The sequence below is a fragment of the Prionailurus bengalensis genome, chromosome B3, assembly GCF_016509475.1.
Source record: "Prionailurus bengalensis isolate Pbe53 chromosome B3, Fcat_Pben_1.1_paternal_pri, whole genome shotgun sequence".
In the NCBI taxonomy this organism is placed as follows: domain Eukaryota; kingdom Metazoa; phylum Chordata; class Mammalia; order Carnivora; family Felidae; genus Prionailurus; species Prionailurus bengalensis.
Genome location: NC_057355.1, coordinates 113184656 through 113205504, shown reverse-complemented (window position 1 = coordinate 113205504; position 20849 = coordinate 113184656). Strand labels below are relative to the sequence as shown.

Here is a 20849-nt window from a genome sequence, read left to right as displayed (position 1 = left end):
GTAATTCATCATATTATATATTTAAAAACACAAACCAGATTATCTTAATAAAAGCAGAAAACCATTTGATAAAACTTACAGCCATTAATGATTCAGAGAACTAGAAATGGATGGGAACTTCTTTAATCTGATAAAGATACCTACAAAAACCTACAGCCAACAAAATAACTGATATTGAAATACTAAATATTTTATCCCCTAAGTTTAGGAATAAAATTATCACTATTTCTATTACCATTGTTCTGAAAGTCTTGGCCACTGCAATAAGGAACAAAGAAAAAATGTACAAAGACTGGAAAGGAGTAAGTAATATCATTACTCCCAGATGATATTGCTGCATAGAAAATAAAAAAAAAAATCTACACACTATGAAATATTAAAGTGATTAGGAAGGTTGTGGTTTACAGATGAAAATACAGAAATCAGTGGTATTTCTATGTATTAATATGAAACAATTGGAAAATGAAATTGAAATAAACTATATCATTTATAACAGCATCTATATCTAGCCATAAACCAAAGATGTATGAGACATCTAAACTGAATACCAAAGGGGTACCTGGATGGCTCAGTCGGTTAAGTTCGGCTCAGGTCATGATCTCATGATTCTTGAGTTCAAGCCCCACATTGAGCTCTGGGCTGACAGCTTGGAGACTGGTGCCTGCTTTGGATTCTGTGTCTCCTTCTCTCTCTGCCCCTACCCCTCTCACACTCTCTCTCTCTCTCTCTCTCAAAAAAAAAAAAAAGATTAAAAAAATAAAATAGAATTATCTGAATATCATGAAACACTGCTGAGAGAACTTAAAGATCCAATTAAATAGAGGGTCACCTGGGTGGCTCTGTCAGTTAAGCGTCCAACTTCGGCTCAGGTCATGATCTCACACTTCGTGAGTTCGAGTCCTGCGTTGGGCTCTGTGCTGACAGCTCAGAGCCTGGAGCCTTCTTTGGATTCTGTGTCTCCCTCTCTCTCTGCCCCTCCCCAGCTCATGCTCTATCTCTCCAAAATAAATAAACATTTTTTTAAAAATTATCCAAGTAAACAGATAGATATCCATGTCTACAGGTTTATAGAATGGAAGATTCTATACTGTTAAAGATGCCAATTCTGTCCAAATCGATGTACAGCTTCAATGCAATCCCAAATGTAATACCAATTGATTTTTGTATTGTAATGATTCTAGGTGCATATGTATTTAGTATTAGTATATGAAGTATAGCTCCCCTCAAAAGGAAAAACACTGAAGGAAAAAAAAAATTGGAAAACCTATACCACCAGGTATCAAGACTCAGTATAAATTCCTAGTAACTAAGACAGGATAATACTGGTGTGAGGATACACAAACAGACCAGTGGAACACAATATACACTCTAGAAACAGAGCCATCTGATTTATATCAAAGGTACCCTACAATCGAGTAGGAGCAAATGGATATCCATAGGCTGTTAAAAAAAAAAAAAAAAGCTACTGATTTCTACCTTGCCTCATTCATACAAATTAATCTGAAATGCACCAAAAAAGTTCAAGTACAGGGGAAAGCAATAAAGCTTCTAGAAGAAAATTTTGGAGAATATATTCATGATCTTATAGTAAGTAAGTAACCCACTACACATAAAATTTAATTTACTTATAGTAAATTAACGTGAGTAACGTTAATTAAATGAGTAAATTACTCATTTAATAAATGAAACTTCATTAATACTAAGAATTTTTATTTATTAAAAGACACTATTAAGAGAATGAAAAGACTAGCCACAGACTGGAAGGAGATATTTGCCATATATATGTCCAGAATACTTACATTCAGAATTATAAAGAATTCCTACAAATCTGTAAGACAGCCCTATTAAAAAAATGTATTTAAAATATTAAATATTTAATATATCTTAATATATTAAAAGGTGCTCAACATCATTACTCATCTGGGAAATGTAAATCAGAAACCACTATACACTGACCAGGACAGCTAAAAGTAAAAAGATTGACAACACCAAATTTTGACAAGAATGCAGAACACTGAAACTATCTTCCTTTGCTGATGGGGATAGAAAATGGTAAAACTTTTTTGGGAAATGACAACCCAGCAATTCTACACCTATGAGGCAATTTACTCATCAAAAGACATACAAAATCATATTCATAATAGCTTTATTAAGAATAGTCAAAACTAGCAATAATTCCAATGTCTATTAACAGAAGAATAATGATCCATTCATTCAATGGAATACTACATAGCAATAAAATGAACAACTGCTACACACAACATGGATGAATATCATAGACATAATGATGAGTGACAGAAGTCATTCTATTTATACAAAGTTCAAGAATAGGCAAAAGGAATCCCTGAGGACAAGAATCAGAATAGTGATTACTTGGGCGTGGCATGGGAAATGGATATTGACTAGTAAAAGGCATGAAGGAAGATTCTGGAGTGCTGGAAATGCTCCCTATCTTGATCTCGGGTGGTACTTACAAGAGTCTATATACATGAAAAATTCATCATGCTGTGCAATTAACATTTGTGCATTTTACTGTATGCATGTTATATCTCACATTTTATTTTTTTCAACGTTTATTTATTTTTGGGACAGAGAGAGACAGAGCATGAACGGGGGAGGGGCAGAGAGAGAGAGGGAGACACAGAATCGGAAACAGGCTCCAGGCTCTGAGCCATCAGCCCAGAGCCTGACGCGGGGCTCGAACTCGCGGACCGCGAGATCGTGACCTGGCTGAAGTCGGACGCTTAACCGACTACGCCACCCAGGCGCCCCTATATCTCACATTTTTAAAATGTTACAGCAGGAAATTCAAATGGGTGTATACTGGGGTAAATCATCTTACTACAAAGGATACACTGTATAATGTTTTTAATACCCAAGACTACGAGTAAGGTGCTCTGGGTTTTAGCCCCATACTTTATCATGTAACCCTAAATAAGTCATTTAACTGGGTCTTAGTTTCTTTACCTAGTAGAATGGGTTTGCCCAGATAATCCTTAAAGTTCTATATCTAAAAATCTGAGTCTTTGAGATAAACTACTTAATTAAAAAAATCTAATTCTTAAACTTCAAACTACCACACAGTCACCTAAGGCCTGAATGTAGCAAAACCAAGTTAGCTCTTGTAATTCTAATTAAGGAAGGTTAAATCAGATAAGTCATGCAGCTGTTCATACTGAATTTCCTATACCTATATTTAAGTTCATCTACTTTAGCCAAGACATTCTAGTGCCACCCCTTCAGCAGCCAAAAAAACCTGACAGCCAGATTATCTTTCCTTGCTTTTCCCAGGATGGGTTATTCATTCTTCCAGGCCCCACTCAAACACTACCTTCTTTAAAATACCATCCCTCCTCCATATGCTAACTTGGATGCAAATTATAAAAAATAAATTATAGAAATAAAATAAAAATAAAATAAAATAAATAAATAAAATAAATAAAATAAAATAATAAAATAAAATAAAATAATAAAATAAAATAATAAAATAAAATAAAATAATAAAATAAAATAAAATAAAATAATAAAATAAAATAAATAAAATACCATACCATCCCTCCTACAGCCATTCTTCAATCTAAATTCATTGTTCCTTCCTCTGTGCACCCATAGTATGTTGCTTATACTTCTATTATGGCTCTTCACTCTGTCTTATACTTACTTGTTTTTTAATGTTTATTTATTTTCGAGAGAGAGACAGTGCAAGCAAGGGAGGGGTAGAAGAAGAGGGAGACACAGAATCCAAAGCCAGCTCCATGCCCTGAGCTGTTAGTGCAGAGCCTGACACGGGGCTTGAACTCAGGGACCACGAGATCACGACCTGAGCTGAAGTCGGACGCTTAACTGAATGAGCCAACCAGGTATCCCTTATAGTTACTTGCTTTCATGTATGTAAGTAGACCCTTTCCAAAGGAAAAATATACTCACTTAGCCAGCTAGATCAGCCAAATCAATCCTGGAAATCAATGAGTAACAGCACAGTAAGATAACTTTCATATTTGATTCTATATCAACAGTGGCAAAGTGAGATAGTATATACTAAATGCTGTTGTCCCCTACTCAAAGCAGTAAGAGATTATTATGAATATTCAAGATACTGAACTAATCCCAGTCCTTACTTTAGTCTACTCTCCAAAAAATGAAATATCTGTAGGCAGATAGCTGAAGAAAGAAGTAAATTAGTCCTGCAGTGGGGAAACAAATTATTTATGAAATTATTTTATCTTAATAAACAGATGGTTAGGGAAGAAATAAGTAAACTATTTTAGGATTATATATTCAGCATCATTTTTCTGTTAACTGACCCTGCTCCTGTCCACATGGTTGGTACAGCATAACCTCTGTCCTTTGATCACAAATGACTGGTCCAGGACAAAGTTCTTCCTCAAAAATTTTAGAAACACAACTGTGAAAATAAAGTCAGTCCTTCTCTGGATGGCTGAAATGGGAAGATATAAATAATACAGAAACTGTTGATGGCACTGTTTTTTCCATTGTGAAAAAGGCAAATCTGTGGTGAAAGAAAATAAAACTTACAGAACAAAGCAAAAATGAAAAACAGTTCTGAGGACCTTCAAACCCTAGACACAATATTCCTAAGGCTTCATCCTATACTTAGGTTTTATGAGATTAGACACCCCATTATTCTTATAACAAATTTCCTCTTTACTAAAGCTAGTTCAATTTGAACAATTCTGCGATAGACAGTTACTTTGACGACCCCCAACTAACCACTCTTCCTAGTATTCCTAGTCTCTTCCCACGGTGACTCTGGGCTAGTGCTATGACCAATAAAAAATGGTGAAAATGAAGCTGTGCCAGTTTCAGGCCTATTCCTTAATTGGGCTGGCAGCTTCTGCTTCCTCCCTCTCAAAATGCTTGCTCTTGGAATGCTTCTTGGAACCCAGCCATCACACCATGAGGCTAATGAATCAGCCATGTGGATAAATCCACATGTAGGAGAACCAAGGCCCTGGACAACAGTCCCATTTAAGCCCCAGACGACTGCAGCTATACCAGAACCCCAACTAATGCCACCTACAGCAGAACCACTGAGTTAATTTGTCGAAATGTGAGAGGCATTAAACTGTAGTTTTAAGCCACTAAGTTTTGTGATGGTTTATAAATGCAAATTTTAACTAACATAAAAGTTCAATTCACATACAAGTAATTTGGAATTATACTTTTCTAACACAGACTATGTCTTGGAGCATGGTTTAGCAAACTATGGCTCTTGTGCCAACTCTGGCCCACAATCCATTTTTATAAATAAAGTTTTATTGGAATACAGTCGTGCTCATGCATTTACATATTGTTTACGACTACTTTCATGCTACAAAGGCAGACCTGATAGCTGTGACAGAAATCATATAGTCCAGAAAGCCCAAAATATTTACTATCTGGCCTTTTACAGAAAAAGTTTGGTAAATTCTATCATACAGTACTTGGCAAGTGTTTTTAATATATAAATGACTTAAAATGTAAACCTACTTTACAACTAACTCCTCATACTCAAAGGATGGATGACACTATAAATATTTAGTGGTTTTAGCCTCACATAATGTGAAGCAAATCACATGCTTGCCACATGCTGAATGTTTGTGTCCTCCCAAAATTCATTATGTGAAAATCAGTGGGATGATGTTTGAAGGTGAGGCCTTTGGGAGGTGATGGGGTCATAAGGATGGAATTAGTGCCCTTAAAAAAGAGACCCAGAGACTTCCCTTCCCACTTTTGCCATGTGAGAAGACAAAGAGAAGATAGCTGTCTATCAACCAGGAAGTGGACCCTCACTGGACATCAGATCAGCTGCTGGTACCTTGATCTTAGATTTGCAAGCCTCTAGAAACATGAAAAATAAATTTCTGCTGTTTATAAGCCACCCAGTCTATGGTACTTTATTAGAGCAACCCAAAAGGACTAAGACAATATTGAACTGGTCTGTATTGTTTGTTAACAAGTCAGACTACAGTCAGACTAATATATTAATCATGGGCAGGAAAACAACAGAGTAATAAAATCAGATCCATAATTACTTTGCTTATCAGTTCCTACTATGCAGGTAGGGGATCTCCATTTCAAGTTTCTCATATATTAGATATGACCCACTTCTGAATTGCATTAAAAATCAGAAAAGCATGAATGTTTCACCATAATGTATAGTTGACAGGGTTTTTTTCCACCTAATAATACTTCACAGACCGATCTGCACAATGCTGTAAATTCTACAGATTTTCTTTTGGCATCTGATATTTCATAAGTATTTCCCCCTTTTTATACATAATATTCCTTTGCCTTATACCCCAACTAATTGTTACTTCAATCCAAGCACAATCAGGCCCAAGTCTTGGCTCCTTATCCCTGGGGCTTACTCTTTTCCTCATCTACCAATTAAAAATCTCTCTTCTACAAATCAACAATCATCTATGTAGTTTTATTTTACTATTGCTTTACCACCCTGTATTACTGCATCATTTGTATAATATTTAAAACTTTTCTACTTTCTTTACTATAGAATAGAACTCCATTAAATTACCCACATAGGTAGAGGCAGTTTTCTCCACAGATCTTAATAAGACTTAAAGAATATCAGAAACAGTTTCCCATCTATACTTTACTTTAAATGTATATATCAAAAATCTCAAATTGTCATTAGTTATTACACTACAAATACCATCTTCTTACCCTAACAGCCCAAAATTTAAGATAGAAAATAAGAATTTAGATCAAGACAACCCCAGTATAATAATAATCTTTAACGCTGCTCCTAAAAGAAGATAATACGAAATAGTGGAAAAACAGCATGAAGATAAACCATGACTAGATCAGTTATCTAAAAGATGTATTAGTGGGGTAGCAGACTGGCTCAGTCAGTAGAGCATGCAACTCTTAATCTCAGGGTCATGAGTCAAGCCTCACATCACACAAAGCGCTTACTTAAAAATAATAATAAAATAATAATAGCAGTTATATTTATGGATTTCCATTACCATGTTTATAAAGGTAATTACATTCAAAGTTATTACAACAAACAAACATTTAATGAGTAATTATGTGGGCACGTTCATTAAATGTTTACAGTTATCTCACTTATCACAACAACCTTCTAGGGCAGGCATTGGTATTACTCCCCATTTTACAGATGAGAAAACCATAGCTTAGAAAAGTTAAGTAACTCTAAAAATTTAACTTCATTTAATTTAGGTATAAACCCAGGTGGTCTAATCCAGAGTCCACTATTCCAAGTATCTGTGTGATCCTAAAACAATAGTGTTCATTAGAATTATAGGTCTTATATTTACAACAGCTTTATTTTAAATATGTAAGCAAAATATTTACAACTTTTTGCAGGGGAGGAGTACTAATCTTGGCTTTCCAGATCTTGATATATATCTGTTAATTAAAGAAGAAAAATGTAATACTTCAATACATCCAAATCACTAGCATTCTTCTAAGCTTGACAGTTATTACATGTATGTAATGTTTATTCCAAATCTTAAGCACTTTGTGATTTGAACTCTGTAGCATGTGATATTGAAGGAAATAAATTGCACATATTATGCAGTGGAAGTAACAGACATTTATTTCCATTTATATTTGGTATGAATGTCAGTGTCGATGTCTAGCAATTTTTCCTATTTGAAGTAAGGAAGGCATTTCAGATCAATAATTGTGCTGTCAGTAACAGATTGTAGATAACATGAATACAAGCAATAATAGAATGGTAAATATGAGGCATGTTCTGAGTTTGAGATTAATAAGATTTTAGAGCTGAAGGAGATTTTAGAGAGCATCTCTTCAACTTCACACTTCACAGATAATGATACCAAACTCCCACTGGAAAAATCCGAAACAATTTGATCCAATGTTCTTTCTCATGTAATAATAACAAAACAAGATTGCTCTTTCTAATTTTCACTATCACAGATTTTCTGAATAATATATTCAGTCAATATTTTAATACAAAAAAAAAAAGAAATGGGAATTGGTAAGCAATTGAATATGTGTGTATGTGTGTATATATATATATATATATATACACACACACACACACGTATATATACATATATATATATATATATATATATATATACACACAAATCCAAACTAGAAGAATCTTCATGGTGGAGATTATTATAGGTAACCAATATTTCTACAGCAAAAAACTAAAATAATAAATATAAGGGTCTTACACAGACTTCCAGAAGACCATTTATAGGGGGGAAAAAAACACAATTTCCCAAAGAAGTATTGAATTCTGGTGTGCCTTGAGAAAGTGTTCCATTCTCAAAAAGTTTTAGAAACACTAGACTAAAGTTCAACAGGATCCACAACCATAATATCACTCATGTATTTAATATGCTAATATGCTTTAATATACTATGAATCTCCAAAAGAAGGGATGTTATACAGCACTTTTTTTCAAATTTATTTGAAAATAAAAACCTCTTGGGGCACCTGGGTGGCTCAGTCAGTTGAGTGTCAGACTTCGGCTCAGGTCATGATCTCGTAGCTCGTAAGTTCAAGCCCCGTGTCAGGCTCTGTGCTGACAGCTCAGAGCCTGGAACCTGCTTCAGATTCTGTGTCTCCCTCTCTCTCTGCCCATTCCCCACTCATATCTGTCTCTGTCTCTCAAAAATGAATAAACATTAAAAAAATTTTAAAAAAGAAAAGAAAAGAAAAACCTCTTCACACCATACCTATTGTAATATCTCCCAGAGAAGTGTTGCTAGAACAAAATTTAGAAAACACTGGGAGAGATTGTTCATAGAAAAAAAAGACTAAAGACCCATAACTGATCATAAATTTAAAATAAAGCGGGGCGCCTAGGTGGCGCAGTCGGTTAAGCATCCGACTTCAGCCAGGTCACAATCTCGCGGTCCAGGAGTTCGAGCCCCGCGTCAGGCTCTGGGCTGATGGCTCAGAGCCTGGAGCCTGTTTCCGATTCTGTGTCTCCCTCTCTCTCTGCCCCTCCCCCGTTCATGCTCTGTCTCTCTCTGTCCCAAAAATAAATTAAAAAACGTTGAAAAAAAAAAATTTAAAATAAAGTAACGTAAAAAGGCTGTTGTAAAAACCAGTAAAATCTTACTATTACACGTATATTACTATTCTAAAATGTCATTAGATAAGTAAGCATTCTTAAACACAGCATGAAGAAGTGGAAGTCAGTCATAGTTAACCGACAAATCAATTAGCCACTATTGATATTAAGGGGTCCTGAGTTTAGCCCACTAATTCTCACAACTTAACTTGCTCCAGTTTGAATTTATAACTATCTGCCAGAGAACCCTTTTCATGGAAGAAGCAGGAGAAAGAGGAAAAGGAGAAAGCAGGAGAAAAAGGAAAAGATGTAATAGACTATATTCTTATGAAAAAAAAAAGTACTCACTCTCCTAGTCATAATGATTGGTTCAAAGAAGGACAAAGGAGCAACTTGCATCATACTCAGGAAAACAAAGCACTGAAATGAAGAGTAAGAGTTCACGATTATATTAATTCCCTGATCACACTGCTTGAGATCCTAAAATCAATTCTTCCTCTATACTCCTACATAGCTACGTAAATTAGTAACTTCCCATTTTCACTTAATTTTGAGCTAGGTACCTGTCATTTGCAGTAAAAGGGTACTAATCCACATATGTAATTCAAGAAAGAGATCTCAAAAGAACCAGTTAAGTAACAAAAAAGATCATACCAAATGAAGAGGAGAATATTAATTATAATTAGTACATTATTTTTGGAAGGCAAGTTTCTAATTTCTATCAAAATTTTAAAATTCATATACCAATGACCCAAAAAGTCTAGAGTAATTAATCTTACATTTAAAAAAACTCACAAATATGCAATGATAAATGTACAATGTTACTGTCTACAACATTTGTCACAGTGAAAAATTAGAAATCTCAAGGTTCATCAATTGAAGATTGATGATTAAATACAGAATAACCTATGACTGATGATTAAATACAGCATAAAAAGAAAATATCTATATGAACTAATTGTTACATGCCAAGAAGTATAATGTGTTAAGAGCTTACACTCTAGGAAGAGACTACATGGGTTCGACGTGCAGCTTGGCCTTTAAATTTCGCCCATCACAGTAATTTGAGCAAATTACTTAATCTTTCTCTGCTATAATTTCCTTAACTGTAAAACAGTGATACCATTATGAGGATTAAATTAATAGGCTCTATGACAGGCTCTAGAAAAGCATTTTACATTTGGTAAGCTCTCAAAAAAGTTAACTAGTATTATTTTCACTAATACGAAAACATGTCCAAGACATGCTGGAAAGGGTGGCAGGTGCAGAATACTATGTATGAGCAAAGATCACAAATTCAAATGACAGAGCTAGGTAAAGAATATAAATAGGTTCAGTGGGAATTGAGAGAAACTGGAGAACACATGCTCTATTTCCAGGGGACAACCACTTAACCAACTATTGTCATATGAAAAAGAGGTTGCCATGTTGCTGAGTCTTAAAAAGTTAAAAATATGGGTTTATATGAAATATATTTTTAAAATATTAGAAACACACTTTTTTGTAAAAACACAGCCGGGGCCTAATGAATCATGTGTATTGGTCAGTTATGGCCATCGGTCTGCCAATTTGCAAACTCTGATGTAATAAACATATGCTTGTATACAGAAGAACAAAAATAAAAATCTTTTTCTTATTTTTAAATGTTTATTTTTGAGAGCGAGTGAGTGGGGGAGGGGCAGAGAGGGGGAGACAGAGGATCTGAAGCAGGCTCTGCACTGACAGTAGAGATCCCCATGGGGGGCTTGAACTCATGAACCATGAGATCATGACCTGAGCTGAAGTCAGATGTTTAACCAACTGAGCCACTCAGGCACCCCAAAATTAAAAATCTTAAAAATGATTAACACTAGAGAGAAAGAGACTGGGAAAGTAGAGTGGTAGGGCTTAATTTTACACTTTACCTTTCTGTACTGTTACATATTTTACAATAACACAAACATACTCCGTAAGTTTTTAAAATTCATTAACAACATGCTAAGTATTCAGAAGCTATCCCATTTGCAACTAAATTCAAATGTAACTACTATCACGGAGACATCAATGCTATCATAGCATAATTTCTTAAATTCGCATTAGGATCAAAATTCACTATTGACTCTTAAGTGGAAGGGAGAAAAGGTGATCACATTTTTAATGTTTCATCCTTTTTGTGTCTGAAAATAGTATTTACCCTATTCAATTTCTTGTGTCCAAGATATCCAAAAGTTCTTAACCTGAATTAGACTTTAAAGATCATTAATTCTAAGTATACTTTTTTCTTAATGTTTGTAAAAAAAAAAAAAAAAAAAAAAAAAAAAAAGAACTTAACAGTACATTTCCACTTAGCACTCAAGCTGGTCTCTTCCTTTCATGAGTTTCTGCATTTTTATTAACATTTTCAGCATCAGGCAGACACAATTAGCCATGATCCTGAAATGTCAAAATACAAAGAAATATGTAAATTTCTTTTGGTCTTATAGTAATAACCATTCCTTCTCTAATGCCCTCAACCCAAAAGTGAAAACAATCATTCTTTAGACCTGCAAGTCTAAATGGATATGCTACCATGTTTAATTCTTAGCAAGGTAGTTTGTGTGCTTCCCAAGGGTATAGTAGATTAGAAACTAGAAGGTGAAGGGCAACTTATAAAGGCCATAAGGATTAAATAACATGCGCCAAATGCTTAGAACAAATTGAACATATTTATACCATGTATATAGGCCTGATAATTGTTAGCTATAATTACTTAAACCTGATTGAACAAAAATAAATTATGTTCAATATCTTCTATGTTAGAAAGTAGGAAATATGTAATGGTTTAAAAAATTTGTGTCAAAAATGGCTTTACACAAAAAGTTTTGATGTTTATACTTAAGTAATCTACATCAAAAAGAAAATATAGAAGCACTTTATTCCTTTAAATGCAACATAAATGAAGCATGAATTTGTCAATATCCAAGTTGACTAAATAGCGTGTTCCTATTAATGCTAAAATATAAGCTCCAAAAGGACTAGGACTGTATTTGTCTTATTCACTATTGTATCCCTCACTTTAGCACAGACCCTAGCACATAGATGTTGAATACTGAATACATTATTTCCTTTGTTCATCACATTAACTCTATTAAGTAAGCATAATTACCCCCACTCAAAGCTAAGGAAACAGAGGTAAAATGCAGTTAAGTGTCTTGAAAGTCATAGAAGACGCAGAACTTTTGATTCCTATTTTATGCTATTTTGACCATCAGAACTGACCTTCAAAATAACATTTTCAGAATTTCTTCAACCTATAAATTTTTCATTTTTTAGATGACATTTTTAAAAATTACTATAAAATTACTCTAAAATAATCCTCATAAGACTTGCCCATCAACTAAGAAGCAAATATATCAAACCTGATAGTATAAAAATGTTTCAGGGGCGCCTGGGTGGCGCAGTCGGTTAAGCATCCGACTTCAGCCAGGTCACGTTCTCGCGGTCTGTGAGTTCAAGCCTCGCGTCGGGCTCTGGGCTGATGGCTCAGAGCCTGGAGCCTGTTTCCGATTCTGTGTCTCCCTCTCTCTCTGCCCCTCCCCTGTTCATGCTCTGTCTCTCTCTGTCCCAAAAATAAATAAAAAACGTTGAAAAAAAAATGTTTCAAATACACATTATTAATATCATCCTCTTACTAGCAATATATAGAAAAATACTAAACCCCTGAACCATCTTCTTACTAGTAACAGTGAAGTTCTGGTTAACCTAAGTGTTTTTGGGTAGCTGCTTCCTAAGCCACTATATAAATGTCACACCACCCAACTTTTTTTATTATACATCTCCTATGCCATTACTTCATTAATAGGTGCTACAACAAAAGGACACAAAAGACGTAAAGCACACAATCTTCTGTTTCAAGAACTTTAAAACCTACTTTGACTAAGATGTTTATACATGAAGACATTACCAAACTGCATCAAAGCAACATATGATGAGAAAAGGAAGATTATTAAATATACACTCCAAGTTAGACATATATGGTAGGCATTTTCACATACATTATCTCAGTTCTTACAACTCTGTGAAATAAGTATTGCCATCCTCATTTTGGAGAAGGAAACTGAAATTCAGAGAGATTAAATGACTTCCCAAAATAAAGACCAAATCTGGGTCTGAAATCTAAGTTCGTTTGACTCTAAAGTACTTTTGTCTTTTTTAAAACTATACCTTGTAGCCTGCCACATATACATGATTACAGGGTATAGACAACATTTATAAATACTGCAGGAAAACAAAGACATCATTGTAGAGAATAATTTCTAGGATTTTGTTGAGGAAGTAATGCTTGAGCTAAGTCTGAAATTAAGTATAAGAGTGAAACTACGGATAACAGAGGATTATCAATGTCACAAAAATTTTTCAATGTTTATTTACTTTGAGAGAGACAGAGCATGAGAGGGGGAGAGGCAGAGAGAGAGGAAGAGAGAGAAAACCAAGCAGGCTCCACACTATCAGCAGAGTCCTACAACGTGGGGCTCAATCTCACGAGTCATGAGATTGATCATGACATGTGGCAGAAATCAAAAGTCTGAAGTTCAACCAACTGAGCCACCCAGGTGCCCCAACACAAAAATTTCCAAGTGAAAAAAAAATCTAAGTATTTTTCCTTCAGTTTATACTGACAGGACTTAACCTCTGAAATTTTATCTTTTCTTCCGTTTCTTATTCTCTTGCATTTTTCTAACCCCTCCCATCATGATTTTCATTATGGAGACAAAAAATATTAACTAAGTCTGATATCCTATATTTCTCTTTCCAGTTGTTCAAGATGCTAAAGTATAGAAACATTGCCATGAGAGTTTAAAGTGATCTTAAAGAATGACTCCTTCTGGTTAGTGGGAAGAAAAGCTAAGAGTTAAGTAATATTACAAAACTTTACTGGCCAATCGAGCATTAGAAAGCCAGTCTTCTAGTGTTCTTCCCATGACCCAGTGCTCCTTAAATTTTTGGTGTCAAAGGACCAATAACAGAGAAGATTGATGAGGTCTGGAGCTGTAAAATGGGTTTACTTGAAATTTCTTTGAAGTTTCTAATTTTATCTTAACAATTCATGTGAATTCTACATTCTGTTCCTAATTTACACATACTTAAAGCAGTTTAAATTATACATTGTCAAGTAAAATTGATACTAAGACTTAGTAAGACTAAAATTGATTCTAAGACTTAGAATCCTTAAAGAGTATCCCTTGACACAATATCATGTACCCAATATGAAAAGCAGGACACAAATTGTATAATGCCCCTTTTTATCACATCTCATTTCCTTGCCCCCTTATTTTTCAAATTAGGAATTTTTTTTAAAGCATATAGTAAGTTTAATTCCATTCTTTCAAAATGCATACTTACTGGAAAAACTGTAAAAATAATCGGGTTGTTTAATTATAAAATTTAAGAAAGTTTAATTAAAATTAATATATTGAACACAAATTCACTTATGAATTCATTGAACAACCTGGATACAACTTCTACATGAAGATACTTCATTAGACTTTTGCTTTTGGGGTGGTTGCTCAAAAATTAAGCAAGACTGCATGCTATCCATACTAACTACAGTCCCAAATACTTTTGGGCAGGTTAAATAATCTTTTCTTCTTCTGTGGTATTTATCTTCTCTGCCCAGATGTGAAGGAAAAAAATCTCTTGTGGTTTCATTGCTTCTTTTTTAGGATCTCTTTTTTTTTTAACAGCTCAAATTCCAAATATGTTTCCTTGTTCTTCAATCCTATTTACAGGAGGAAAGTATAAGTTTTATCTATCTTACTGAGTGTTTCACAAAGTACTTTATTCACCTTAAATACGAATGTATCACCAGTAAGAATAAAATTAGACTCTTATTCATTGTTTCTTCCCCAGCAACATACTGCTGATTCTCCACACCTCAGTTAATGTCAAATAGTCATACATGATTTTAATATAGTTAAAACTCTTAATATATAACAACATAGGTACTGCCAGCTTATAAGGTTGTTAGCCAGTGATGATAGTATATTCATTAGAAATTAATGATTTCCTACTTTAGCTAAACATTTAATTCTCTAATACGGTGATTTCAACCAAAAATTCGTGAAAGAATGACCTAGTTTGAGGAATAGGATTCTTTTTAACAATGGTCATACAGATCAATATTGGTATGTTTGCCTGAACACAAAATTCCATTCAGTAGAATTTAAGTTTGGTTTGCAATACTAATTTGCCTAGTTAATGACAACACCTATTCTCAAAACAAAGATATATAAACATCAATAAATAAGCTTTTCAGAAAATGTACAAGGATAAACTTGAGGAATGAAATAAAATAAATGCCTCAACAATTCTAGACTTACATGATTATAATCTCCTCGGTTTAGAATCTGTTAAATATTTTGAATGACTTTATTTATGAATGACTAAAATACTGCCTATATGTAATATATTTGGTGTTCTACTTTACAATTAGTTTTTAATCTCTATTATCTAGTCTTATATTTGTTCTAATATCTTGTAGTGATTACAGATCCCTATTCTCATTCTCTATATTATATAAATGCATGCATTCATTAGTTTCCTGATGTTTCTGTGAAGGTTTAACAGTTAGAGAACTAGTGTGCTCCCTGGATAAAGAGTTTATTTAGAAATAGAAAAAAGTAGGTGAAAAGTGACACATTAATATATAATGAGTCTGCTATAAACCTAAAATGTTTCCATGATAACCAATTTTTATGTACCTAAATGTTCCCATTTTCCTGATAATTAGCATAACTAAAATAGCCATGTCACACTAATTATTATAATCTAATTTTCAAGTCCAAAATGATTCAAGACCATTAAGCAAAAAGAAATGCCTCTGCTAAATATTTTCCTACCACTGTTTCAAAATTCTAATATTTGATGAGAATTTCAACAGACTGCATACTACATCTATTTGCAAAATTCATAGCCAAGATGAAGACTAAAAAAAAATACAGAGGATGAGAAGTTTCAAAGTATACATATGATTTTTCAACAGATAATTAAAAAATGTCACAATGAAAGTCAATTAAAGACTTGAGAAATGACAACACAATTTCACCAAAATACAAACACATTGTAAAATGTGTGCATAGGTAGACAATACTCTCAGTCACCTCTTAAAAATAGATAAAAATACTTATCATTATCATAAAGCATGTAGAAGATATTTTCTAAAACACGCTCTCTGCCTTTAAGAGAGCCACAAATTATAACTCATAAAATCACAATTTTAAGTGAGGCCTCTTAATTCAATTTTCTTAAGTATGAAGTCATAGTACTAAGTTCAATAAAGAAAACTTTTACACAGTAAAACTGCGAAACTTTAAGTTATATGAGACACAAAATCACACAACATAGCTTCATTTTTGTAGGGTTTTTTTCTTGCACAAAATCATATGGAATATCAAGACCACAAATTTTAAGCTGTCTGTAATAAACATCCTCTATTTGCAGACTGAGAACTGGTGTTCTTTCCTCTGATTCTTCTGTTTCCAGGCTCTGTCGAAGTTGACTATAACTTTTCAAGTAAAAACATAAGTTATTTCTGACTTCACATGTCCATTTTATCATCACATACTATTGTCCTCCATTACCATTTCTTCCAATTCTGAAACTCCTTTTTCGTTCCTTCAGCTATATCCTTATTCTTGACGCTAGACTTTTCCCCCTAAACTACTGTACCTCATTTTCATGAGACAGCTTCTCCAGATTACTGTTAATTCCACTGCCAAAGTTTTCTCCTTGACATCTTGCCTGTGCCACCTACCTACTCCACCTAAGCTTTTCAAGGTCCTTGCATTTCATTTTTATTCTGCTCAAGAACCTCATCCTCACAATATATTCATTTATAAGGTTGCCACTGACTTTCAACTCCCCTTTGAAATGCCAGTTTCTTCTTACCTTTAGAAAATGAACCAAATTCTCCCTTCAGATAGTCACATTTGCTCCTAATTCATCTGGGAATGGAATTCCTTTTACACTTAGCCCTCGAACACACCGTAATTTATTTAAATAGCAGCACAATAATTACCTACATTGTTTCTTTAGTTGTTTCCATACCAATATTATCCCTATTGTACTGTAGGGATAGACATAAGGGCTGTTATCTTTCAAAGCATTCTGTACACCTATCTACTGTGTCACTTTACTCAGGTAAGAAGATTCACTAAATAAAACTATTAGGGAAAGCTTAAATTAACAACAACAAAAAATGTTTTTTTTTTTTAAACGCTATGGTTTAACTTGAAAACAGCTTTGACCTTTCGTTTCCATGGACAGCTGAAATACTTTGGATTCTATTAAGCTTCACTCTTACTACTCTATCATTTTTCAAAACTGGCTGGACTGTAAAGAGCAAGTTGAAGGCTGATAGAGGCTGTACATTTTTTACACCCGTGATTAGATTCTTTGAAAATCAGCAGTGTCAACTCTAAGAATTCTGATACAACTGAATCTTCACACAAGGCAACAGTTTCAGCACCAAAAGAAGAGAACAGCGCATCATCTGCTGGGGGGGGGGGGGGGGGGTTCCCTTCCCTGCAACTGGCTTACACTAGTTTCTCTATCCCAGGGGCTTTCCATTAGGAAAATTCAACAAACCACCATTAACATCTGGAAAGAATACCACGGCAAGGCAACCCTTTTACTTAAAAGAGAGGAAGGGGTGCCACGGATATCTCCTTTTCATAAAACTCAGCAGCCGAATAAGCTTAGCACTCAATATCTACCGACAGAGATTTTTTTTTCTACCTAATAAAAGCAAGTCTCATTCAATTTAGTCCCTTCTCGAGCACCGTCTCAACCTGTCAGAATTTGACAAGAGAAAAAAAAAATAAGAAGTGAGGGGCGGGGGACTAGGGAGACACAAGGATTCCCGTCTACATCTCTTCTTTTTCCAAAATCACAGCAAGTGTGCCTTGGATTTCCTTCACTCCAAACTAAGCCCTCAGATTCCAAATATAGTTCTTTAACCCCCACTTCGCCACTGAATTACACACAAACCTTGCCAATTACAGAACCACAGCAGAACCCCCAACAAATTGGCTTGCTATTCATCTCGGAAGTCATGCCCTGCAGCAACTGCCTACCGCCGAACTGAGGGATATTACCCAAATACAACGCAACGGAATCAGACATGCAGAGCACACACAGCTTCTGCGAGGGAGGGAAACGAGACCCAGGAAAAGTGCGCTGCTCACAAGCCTTAGGACCAACCGGAGAGGGGGGTTCCCAGAAAGGAGGGGGACAGAGAAGCCCAAGTCGGGGAATCCTACCCTCTCAAATAAAAAGCCCCGGCCGCAGGGTGCAGCCCGTCCCTCTAAGAAAACCAAGAGGCGGGCAGAGAGAGGGCCCTTTGCTGGGGAAGGCGGAATGCAGACACTTTCCGAGGTCTGGGTGCAAGCGATCCCCCACCTCTCGGGACAGACAAGGGGTGTCCCACGGGTGGCTGAGGGGATGCCCGACTGGCGACGGGTAGCCTGAGGCAGAGCAGAGTTTCGCCTGATATTCCCCAGTGTGGTGTCCGGCCGGTGCCCGGGGCAAGCACAGCTACGGCAGCGCGGGGCCGCCAGCGGAGGGGGGAGGGGAGGGAGGGGGTGGAAACGGGAATCCCCCCTCTCTAAGACGAGCACTGGCGGAGGAAGCGCGCCGGCCAGTCAGAGCGGCGTGCTTCAAGCTGCGGAGCCGGGATCCCGCCGCCTGCACCGGCAGCAAGGAGCCCCGCAGCGCCCGCCGCACCAGCCCCTCAGTCCCCGGGGGCCAGGGACTTCGGCTGCGAAGGCACTGGGGCCTGATATCCCACGGGCCGGCCCCAGTTCCTGGGGGGCCCGCGGGAACACCCCAACCTCCGGCGGCTCTCAGCGGTTGTAAAACGCGCCCCCCCGTCCCCCTCCTCAGTCTTCCCTCCTCCCGAGGCCGCAGAGAAGAGTCACCACAGACGAGAAGCCTGAGACTAGTCGGGGACAGCGGCCGCGACGGTCCCGGACCTCCTCCCCCGGTTACCTGTGAGGACTCCGACACGGATTTGATGGTCGTGGTTAGTGAGGATCATTCCCTCGGTCGCCATGTTTCCCAGCGCAGTCACCGCACTGACAGGAGCCGGGAGAAGCCGGAGCCCGGAGCGCGCGGGCCGGGAGCGCGCTCGCCTCGGAGAGCGCGAGAGCGAGAGCGCCCGGGGAGCTCGCGGCGACCGGGCAAGGAGGGGGAGGCGGCCGGGCGCTCCGCGGCCTGCGCGGGGGAGAGGCCCGGCCGGGAGTGCGCGAGTCCGCGGTGGGGGGGGGCGGAGTCAGAGCGCGCGACTCCGCGTCCAGGTCGGAGGAGGCTAGCTGCGGTAGAGGGGTCGGGGGGCGGGCCGCAGGGGGAGAGCGCGCGGAGGCGTCCGACGAGGCCGCTGAGACCCAGACCGCTCTGCGGGGAGCGAGACCGAGACCGGCTAGATAGCAGGAGAGTGAAGGGAAAGGAGTGCACACGCTCGGAGGGTTGCGGGGGCGGACTCGGGGACAGGGGCGGAGCTACACCGCGAGGCGTGGAACTCGTGGAGAGTGAGGGGAGGTGTGAGAGCTCGGGTTGCAGAGTACTGGGAGCGGGAAGGAGGCGGCCCAGCCCGAGAAGGACGGAGGAACGCTCCTGGGCGCGCGAGTAGCGGCGGATTGGCTGGAGAACGCGGAGCGGGTGCGCGCGGGACGCGAACGCCGCCTCAGCCGAGCCCCAGACAGAAGCAATCCCCTGCCGAGCCAGCGCGTCGTCGTTAGCCGCGGGCCAGCTCTCCGGGCCGCGGAGCCGCTCTCCCAAGGGGAGGAGGAAAGGACTCAGCATACGGGGCTTCTTCGTGCAGCCGCTCGACCCCATGAAAGCGTCAGGAAACCTGCAAGTGGCTTAGAAAGCTACGTGGGTGGCAGAACGGTGGCCACTGAAACCGAGAGCCCGCCGTAGTGAAGGAGTTACCCTGTCCCGCCTCACCTTCCCGCTTGCTTCGTCAGTCGGCTCGCCCTGCTGGAGGATTTCCATTTCTTCTCTGCTTTAGGATCCCATTTCCAAGTGTGTACCCACAGGACGGTCCTCACAAGCGAAGCAGAGCATCCTGAATGGGGATACCTGGCTTTTCTTCCTCCCGGTGTCCCGTGGTTTCGTGGCCTTACGCTCCATCACCACCACGGTCTCTGCTTTTAGATGAAAAGCACCAATCTCAGAGAATGAGAACAACGTGTTCCTCGCCCCTGAACCACGATCGAAAGATTGGAAGTAGAAGCCAGGCCGTGACAATTGAGTTTCATTTCATCATTTGTAGGATGTGAGATTACCATAAAAATAGTTTTTGTTGTCACTTATTTTCATGTACCTTTCATAAATGTATTATTAATCACCGTTGGCAATTTCACCTTGGCTTCTTGTTGTTGTTTTCTAGCCTTTTCAATTTGGGAATTAAAAAAATAATACATATTTTTTTTTCCTAATGTTCTCAGCCATGATAAAAAAAACTTGGGGAGCGTAAGAATGAAAAGCAAATTGTCAAAAATGTATAATCAACGTTTGTACGCAATTAAAATCTCAATTTGATGGTTATGTTTTTTTATTGTGCCATTGAAACATGGACTTATCCTCTGAAGATTCATATTGTTTTGTATTTCATTTTAAATAATGGGAATACAAAGTAGATGATGGATGAAACTGAGGTGGGATAAAATAGTAAAATTTCTTTTGAGTATGTGCATTGCTAGTATTTTTTATGGTAGATAAAAAATGGAAGGCAGATCATAAAGCCACTTTAATAATCTATCACCATAGAGCCTGGTGGCCAACAGATTCT

General features: G+C 37.5%; 1 protein-coding gene across 14 annotated transcripts in view; it reads right to left on the bottom strand.

The window, feature by feature from the left end:
* Positions 1-20219, bottom strand: part of GPHN (gephyrin) — a 636202-nt gene extending 615983 nt beyond the window's left edge. For 5 of the 14 annotated variants that reach the window (XM_043556386.1, XM_043556392.1, XM_043556394.1 and 2 more), the window contains exon 1: positions 19046-19779. In XM_043556386.1, coding sequence (XP_043412321.1) covers positions 19046-19109 — 64 coding nt within the window. In that variant the 5' untranslated portion in view covers positions 19110-19779. Of the gene's footprint in view, positions 1-19045 lie in introns of all 14 variants that reach the window. The other 9 variants (XM_043556388.1, XM_043556390.1, XM_043556397.1 and 6 more) reach the window with 4 other exon arrangements.
* Between the last annotated feature and the right edge of the window lie 630 nt (positions 20220-20849).